Genomic DNA, 9,268 nt, shown 5'->3' with positions numbered 1-9,268 from the left:
ACTGTACAAGACTCCAAAGGACACAAGGGAATATTTTTGAAGATCTTAATTGAGCTGGGAGCTCACAAACAAGTTGCGTTTTGGGAGTTATTTCTGTTGAAATCTGGGATAAATAGAGCCAGGAATAACATTACTCTTTTACGCGCACGTTGTATCTTACCTGCTGCAATCCTGTATTGAGCTGAAAGAGATGACCCCCGGGCCTCATCTATTTGAATTGTCTTTACTGTGATTATAGTTATGGGTTATTAGAAAACATTAAAAACCTATTCATTTTTCATACTAGAGCTTTTGAAACTGTACAAGGAAGGAGTTGATTTGGGCCTCACCGTTGTAGAACCACTGTTGCAGATCAATGAATATAAACAATACATGTGGCTTATAAAGCCTATGACAGAGCATAACCTGAATTTCTGTTTTTATCTTATATAAGTCATTACCTAAGGTAAGTGTTACAACAAAGTGTTATCCACAAACATTCAATTATTCCAAATCAAAAGGTTGTTTGAGACAAATCAAGTATTAATACAGCCACATTTAGAATTTAATACAGCCAATATCATATCTACACCACCACCAATACAGTATGTTCTTTTATTTAATTCATGGCTTAATATTTTATTGTTAATATTCCTTTGGAAGCAAATCTTGTGAGTGCCGTTCTTCTGCATTGTTTATTTTGTTCTACACACTAAGGTTCTAGGCACCCAGTCTTGTCTAGTTGTCTTATGCTGGAGCAAAGCAACTACTTTGTTAAAGATAAATAAGTTGAATCAATTTATTTGCTAATTATGCCCATTATAACCACTCTAACTTTCTTTCCATCCAGCTACTGTTTGTTATAATGAGTGTTAACAAGGACTTAAATGTAACCACTGACAACAGATTTATCCTTCTTGGTCTCACTGACGTCCCATACCTACAGGTTTTATGTGTTCTACTATTACTGGTTTTATATATAATCACACTTTTGGCAAATGGCATACTCCTTATAGCAGTGAGACTTAATACACAACTGCAGACGCCCATGTATTTCTTCCTAAGTAATCTCTCTGTAGTAGACATTGGCTTCTCTTCCAACATAGTGCCTAAACTCCTTGTTAATACTGTGACATTGGATAAAAGTGTTTCTCTGCTGGAATGTGCTCTACAGATGTATTTCCAAATAGCCCTAGGAAGTACTGAGAGTATGCTTCTGACAGTTATGGCCTACGACAGGTTTGCAGCCATCTGTAACCCATTACACTACAACACAGTCATGAATAAGAGGTTCTGCGTTTGTATGGCAGTTGGTTGCTGGACTGTGGGCTTTACTAATGCCATCATCCATGTTGTGCTTACATTTAAGCTGCCTTTCTGCAAGTCCCACAACCTTGACCATTATTTTTGTGAAGAGCATCCTTTCTTCAAGCTCTCCTGCCAAGATACCTGGCTGAATGAGGTGGCGATGTTCGTAGCAACTTTTATCATTGGAATTTGCTGTTTGTCCTTTACTCTTGTTTCCTACGCTCAGATTATCCGCACCATTATCAACATCCCTTCCACTCACGGGAGGAGAAAAGCTTTCTCTACTTGTGCTTCCCATCTGGCAGTCATCTCTATATTCTATGGAACCATTTTGTTTATTTATTTAGGTCCTGGCGTTGCCTACTTTACTGAGGCAAATAAGTTTGTGTCCATGATTTATACAGTAGTAACTCCAATGCTAAATCCCATTATCTATAGTATAAGGAACAAGGAGATCAAAGACACCATACGAAAACAATTGGCAAAGCTTAATTTTAAAAAAGCCAATGTTATTTCCTAGCACCAACTTTCCTGTACTTTGTAGATTAGATGCATTTCAGATGAAGGTTGATAAAATCCCACCAGGTCAACCTTGCTTCTTATACATCTCTCCTTGAGTGATAGCAAATAGCTGTTGACATTTCCATTTTTTATTTATATAGGTTTCAAAAACTGGTGGGGCAGAAGGAAAGAAGTGGGGTGCAGCAGTAGCGCCCAAAGTAAATCTAAAGTAAATCTAGAGACATTAATAGTGTGGCATGTTCGTAAATTGATGCCTATATGTATATCAGACCAACTTATGAAGACAGCCTCTTCCCTTGTACAAGAGTTTTATTAATGATAAAATTTCATTGACATAATTCAGCCATTCAGTTGGTAGGGGGCATCATAATTAACACCTTTATGGCATTAAATGTAAGCAATCTTACAACTTGGTTTATAGGAATCTAATATTCCCAGGAGGAAGATTTCTGGAGTGTTCAGTCATGGAAGGTAGTGATGATTTAATAGTGATGAGCGCATCTGTTCCGAAAAATTCGCGAAACGGCGAAAATGACGCGGCTATTCTTTTGTCGCCTGCGGCTATTATTTTGTCATGCGGATATTATTTTGTCGCCCACAGCTATTCTTTTGTCGCCCGCAGCTATTCTTTTGTCGCCCCCAGCTATTCTTTTGTCATGCGGATATTATTTTGTCGCCCGCAGCTATTATTTTGTCGCCCGCAGCTATTCTTTTGTCGCCCGCAGCTATTCTTTTGTCGCCCGCGGCTATTATTTTATCGCCCGGCTATTCTTTTGTCACCCGCGGCTATTATTTTATCGCCCGGCTATTCTTTTGTCACCCGCGGCTATTATTTCGTTGCGCAGCTATTCTTTTGACGCCCGCGACTATTGTTTTTTGATGCGGCCGACAATTTTTGAACGTGCTGCGAATTTTTTCATCCGTTTCGCGAAACAATCCGCCAATGGCGAAAAGCGGAAATTTGCCGCGAATCCATGCCTGGCGAAACATTTCGCCCATCACTAATGTTTAACCAATATTTTGCTATTAGGGGGCATGCCTGCACCATATGCCAGAAAGGGCCATCTCATGCTCTGCATCTCGGGCAGGAGGGCTCAGACAATTTTCCCAATTTAAAAAGCTTAATTTCAGCTAAATAAGTTAGTAGTATAAATTTGTGTTGTATTGATTTATTGCCGGTGGATATCAGAAAATTATAGAGGTGCTTCTTCCCATTGGTCAACGTTAAGTAATGGCAAATCATCCTGCCACATACCATGTGCTTTCTGAAAGAGAGAGGGTATATAGACATGTAGTTGGCATATAGCATTGATACTATTTTAGATGATTGTGCCAAACTGCGAATGGAACATATGCCTTAATTTCAAGTACCTGAACACTGGTATTGTTGGAACTTCTGTGTGTTCCAGAGTGAAATTATCAATAATCTGAGAGTTATGTACCACATCTCCAAGGTAAATACGTTTATGCCTGACCAAAACCATATTGCTTCTGAATTAAAACACTGTTGCAAGAATTCATTTCTCCACAACAGGAAATGGGGGTTTCATTGTAGCCAACCTTAACATAGTTGGCCAGGCACGATAGGGTGCCAACATACATGGAGGTAGACTTGGGTAATCTCTTGGTTGCCGTAGAGGGCAGTTTTATAATGCCACTAATTAACCAACCAGGTGTGCTTGCAGTATTACATTCAGTTTTTCCAAATCATGTGCAAACCAATTAGTATATGCTAGCTGGCATGCCAGATAATAAAGAAAGAGTTAAGTTAGTCCACCCCTAACTTAGTGTGTAGTTAGTGTCTTAACCAACAGTCTCTGCCTTTTACTACTCCACAGGAATAGGATCACCAATAACTGTATTGTTTGGCAAGTTTCTTTAGGTAGGCCTGCTGGGCTGTTATGGAAGACATATAAATACTTAGTTAGAAACACCTTGTTATTAAATGTACTCTCCCTCACAGAGCCAGCGGGTAGGGTGCACCAAGTGCACCAAGTGCACCAAGGGACCGTACTGAAGGTCTAGTAACCATAACCAAAGATTTGTCCATTAATTACCCATTAATACCAATGTTCTATTGCTAATGCAATCATCATTGGTGACAGAGAGCACCCCTGTTGAGTGCCCCTTTCTAGTTTGCATGGGGAAATAATTACATGGTTGACTTTAATTTGTATTACTGGTTGTTTATATAACAGCTGTATCCATTTAATAAAGGGTTCTCTTATACCAAATTTCCTAAGTACAGACCAGAGATATGGCTATTCTATAGAAGCAAAAGCCTTTTTTGAATCTAAGGCCACTATGACTCTCTGTCCCAGGTTATCATGAGGCACTTGAGACACTTGCAGATTGACATAAAGTCATCTGATGTTAAAATCTGTCGCTTGACTCGGCATAAGGCCAGTCTGATCGTGATGGACCAAAGGGGAGTTTATGGATGTTATTCTTGGGGCAAGTATTTAAGATCTTGCCAAACCACTTTCTTGTTCTTAAAACCCAATCTGGTTCCTTGTTCCTAAGTCCCTTCCTAGTTCCGTGCCCCCCTGCCTTGTTCCTGAGCTTCAGTGCCCTTCCTAGCCCTAGTTGGTCTCCCGGTTTTGACCTTCGGCCTGTTCCCTGACTCTACTTACCAACTGTCTGTCCTGACTACCAACCCAATTACTGTTTGCTGTTTTGCACTGATCTTTGCCTATATATTTTCCTTTGAATCATTTGAGCGCCATAAGCTGTTTTGTCACTTCACCTTGTCTATTAAAGTTCACATTTATGTTATCATGGCTCCTGGCCTCAGTTCTGCCATATACAGTTACGTTCCTGGTTACCCAGTATGTAGACTCTCTCGTGCTAGCCTCTCCTCAGTGAGAGTATGTGACACTGGCTCCTCCTCCTCCTCGTCGTGACATTTCTGTCCTGTCCTGATGGCTAGACCACACCCCACATTTTTTACTGTTATTTAGGTAAAGTATCACAAATTTTCTGCACAATTCTTATACAATAAACCTTTCTTTGAAATATAGTCTTCAGTAGAGAAATCAGCGGCAGACTGAGTTCCAGTTTCCATCATACTGAAGGTGGCGTTAATCATTATATACTAAAAGAAGGCTGTTGCAAGTCTTACAGCATTACATTGAAAGGTTAATCCAAAAAGTTGCAGTAATTTACTAAATGTTTTTCAATAGCTGTTTTCAGGGGTAGAAAAAAAATTCACATTTTTGTGAGTCGGACAAATTATATTGCCATGACATTATATAGATGTATTACTCCACAAAGAATTTTTTGACCTAGTAACATTTTGGCTAATGCATCAACTGGGCCCCTAAATGTATACTATGCCTTCTGTTATAAATAAGTAGCTACCATAACTATTACACAGTATAATTGTACAGTACAACTTAGTTGAGATTAGCAAGTGATTATTATTATCATTAACATTTATTTGTGATTGGTTTTGCATTTAAACAATGTATTATTTATTGTGTGCCAAAGCATTGTTATATAATACAAATGTTTCACTTTGCTTATAAAATATTATTGCTGCTTTTGTGATTGCATAAAGGAATCCATTCCTGGTATTACCGACAGCTGTCCTGTTTTGCTTTACGGTACATACACTCTATACACACACAGAATCAGATCCAATCATAAAAGTCACAATGCAGGTGTGCTTACAAAAAAATCTCTGTGTATTATGCCAATAATAATAATAATCTGTAAACAAGAGATACCCTTCCAATTGTGAATTACCGTTATGACACCTTCATGCCCTTTATGTTTATTATATACAGGTATGGGATCCGTTATCCAGAAGCCCGTTCTCTAGAAAGCTTCAAATTACGGAAAGCCTGTCTCCCATAGACTCCATTTTAATTTAAATAATTCAGATTTTTAAAATTGATTTCCTTTATCTCTGTAAAAATCTGTACCTTGTATTTGATCCCAACTTAGTTATAATTAATCCTTATTGGGTGCAAAACAATCCTATTGGGTTTAATTTGGTTTTATTGGCTTTTTAGTAGACTTAAGGTATGAAAATCCAAATTATGGAAAGACCCCTTATATGGAAAACCTTTGGTCCCGAGCATTCTGGATAACAGGTCCTATACCTGTACTTACAAGCCTTCAGAGTCTGTATCACATGCACACTTAGGGGCTGATTTACTAAGACACGAATTCCGACCGAATTGGAAAAATTCCGATTGGAAAACGAACATTTTGCGACTTTTTCGTATTTTTTGCGATTTTTTCGGCGCCTTTACGACTTTTCGGAAATTATCGCGACTTTTTCGTTACCAATACGATTTGCGCGAAAAAACGCAAGTTTTTCGTAGCCATTCCGAAAGTTGCGATTTTTTCGTAGCGTTAAAACTTGTGCGAAAAGTTGCGCTTTTTTCGTAGCGTTAAAACTTAAAAGGCGCAACGTTTCGCGCAAGTTTTAACACTACGAAAAAATCGCAACTTTTTGCGCAAGTTTTAACGCTACGAAAAAATCGCAACTTTCGGAATGGCTACGAAAAACTTGCGTTTTTCCACAAAAATCGTATTGGTAACGAAAAAGTCGCGATAACTTTCCGAAAAAATCGCAAAATACCGATCATTACGAAAAAAAACGCAATCGGACGCATTCGGCCCATTCGTGAGTAAGTAAATGGGCCCCTTAGTAGTACTGGTTGACAGGCTTCCATATCCCTTGTAATCTTAAAGTGTGGTAAGGGAGAGCCAATAGCACAGGTCTATGGGTCAAAAACAATTCTACTCATTGTCCTTGGCGAAGTCAAGTGTAGAAATCTTCTGGACACTTCAGTAGATCTCCTCCTGAGAAGTAAAGAACATAATGGCAACATACAGTACAACCAGAGTTAAGCGAATAAAAATGAGTGGTTACAAGGGAACCCCCATATTAAAAGTGGTGAGATCCTTAAGCTGCTCACTACTTTTTCAGGCAGGTGTTTCTAATACCACTTGTACTACAGAACCCTAACCTAGATACTGTATATTAAACTTACATCACATATCAGTTTAGGTAAAGAGCTCAGTAACTCTGCCTTCAGTCGGAGAACTCAAGCCCAGATAGAACAAAGGTAGCCCCATAAAGTAGAGCTCATGTTGACTGGGATCTTCAAAAGCACACACTAGACCTGTGATAAAAAAAAGTCCCTAAAAGCAAGTGATGCCAAAGTAGAAAGGGCCCCAAAGTCATTTGTGAGACACTCACAAACCAACCAAGGATTTATAAACCTTTATTCACCATCAAAGCATTAAAACCGACTAACGTGTTTTGTTCACAATGGACTTAATCATAGGCTGGTGTAGGGGCATCAAAGGCCAACAATACTGTACTGGGTGTTTACTTATTAGGTCAGGGGGAGAAATAAGCATCATAGTGTGAGAATAAAAACGTCTACAGAAACAAGAGGCATAGAAGACCCATTACCCTAGTATCTTTAGCATGCTTCTGAGAAACTTCAAATATTGACAAATAGGATGTTTATCAAACATTTCATAACCCAACTTACTGTACCTTCAAACTGGGCTTTGAGTTTTGTCTACAAGAGTAAATCGGAATAGCGATGAGCAAATTTTTTTTTTGCCAGGCATGAATTTGTAGCAAAAACAAAACGTTTCGCCATCAACAAATTTTTTTTGTGAAACTGTGGCAAAAAATTTGCCGAGAAATAACGCCTATTAACTTTGATATATTTGGACTGAGGAAAGAGTAATGCACATAAGAAAAATTTGTTGCACATAAGAAAAAATTCCATGCATAAAAAAATTTTGCTTATTGACTTTTTGCAGCATGTTGGGGGAGGGAGACCGGAGGATCAGTGGAGCGCCCTGTGGGGATCGAGTCTGGGCCGCCAGGGCCCACTGGGAAAAACCTGATGGGCCCTGGCGGCCCAGACCTGATCCCTGCAGGGCCCAGTCCGACCCTGCTAACTGATCTCCTTATGCCTGCTATTCCCTGATAATTTCCAAAAATTAGGTATCACGGGACTTTTTTGCCACACATGACTTTGTTTTAAGTGACCCCGACCATTTTGACATGACCGCACCTAGTTTGACTTGACCACAACTTTTTTTTTTTTCAAATGTGGAAATTCAATGCAAATCCATGCCTGGTGAAGAAATTCGCTCATCACTACATGACAGGTGCAGCGTCGAGTCTGCAACCCTTACCCCTCCCCCCATCTTAACCCCCGCCCCCTAAGCTTTTCCCCGAACAACACACTCGGACACTGTAGCTGGGAAGAGAAGGCCGCAGTTATTTATTTATTAACAATAACTTAACATTAGTTAACATTTGTAACATTAACTTGTACACAACCGTTTGTATAACAAACATTTTAACCAACAATTTTCATTAACAACAATCCTTACTCGCCTCCAAGGGGCTGGCCCTGCGCCCGAATGTCACGCCTGGTTCCTGCCTCCTTTTTGCCCGACCTAAACCGAGGCTAACTGCCGCTCAGGACCCCAGGCCAACCGGGCTACACTCTCCTTGCTTGACAAGTACCCCCCTTTAAACTTCCCCCTGGGGGCACAGAGTAAGGTACCCTCCGCTAACTGCGACGACAACAACCCCTTTTTTATAGGGAGGGAGGGTGGGACGTTGCGAGCTGTTGATCCTCCTGCTGCCTGGAACCGAATGAAAAGGTAGGCTGTCTTGCTCGCTCCTCCCCTTTCTAAGCCCGGGAAAATCCAGTGCTCTCAATGGCCAAATCAAACAAAACCCATAAAGAGGAGGGGGGGGGGGAGGGGGGACAGGCTGCCCTCCTAGCCCCGTCATGCCCTGCTTCCCTATACTGCGTTCCGGTTCATTGGGCCCCAGGTAGCCACTTGCATTCCATTGTAGAACATAAACCATATTTGGATTGGCAGCCAACTTGAATCTGCAAGAACTGTGAGAGGAGACAGCTACAGAGCCTCTGACGCTGGGTAGAGGAAACAGGAAATGGAAGGGAGGAGCCAGTCAGGACCTTGACAGCCAGCATTGTAGATTCTTTTAAATGAATATTTCCCAAAGGATACTCTAAAGTATCAGTTTAAATAAATATGCCAAGCAAGTAAATTCATGAATAAACAAATGCCGTATCAGCTTGCCACAGAATACATGACAGCATAAATGTAGAGCCAATGCCATGTATTATACCTAAAAATGCATATTAGGATAAATACAGCGCCAATGGCACATATAATAGCCCAGAATGCATGGTAGGATAAATACAGCGCCAATGGCACATATAATAGCCCAGAATACATGGTAGGATAAATACAGTGCCAGTGGCACATATAATAGCCCAGAATGCATGGTAGGATAAATACAGCACCAATGGCACATATAATAGCCCAGAATGCATGGTAGGATAAATACAGCACCAATGGCACATATAATAGCCCAGAATGCATGGTAGTATAAATACAGCGCCAGTTACACATATAATAACCCAGAATGCATGGT

The 9,268-nt window shown here is 40.2% G+C and overlaps 1 protein-coding gene across 1 annotated transcript; it reads left to right on the top strand.

The window, feature by feature from the left end:
* Nucleotides 1–1,027: 1,027 nt before the first annotated feature.
* Nucleotides 1,028–1,807, top strand: LOC101730534 (olfactory receptor 5B12). The gene has a single exon (XM_004917515.2). It carries the CDS (start codon nucleotides 1,028–1,030, stop codon nucleotides 1,805–1,807), a length of 780 nt encoding a protein of 259 aa, XP_004917572.2.
* Nucleotides 1,808–9,268: the final 7,461 nt, after the last annotated feature.

This window comes from Xenopus tropicalis, chromosome 8 (genome assembly GCF_000004195.4).
Source record: "Xenopus tropicalis strain Nigerian chromosome 8, UCB_Xtro_10.0, whole genome shotgun sequence".
Lineage (NCBI taxonomy): Eukaryota > Metazoa > Chordata > Amphibia > Anura > Pipidae > Xenopus > Xenopus tropicalis.
The sequence above is the reverse complement of the archived record's forward strand: the minus strand, read 5'-3'. Positions and strand labels throughout refer to the sequence as shown.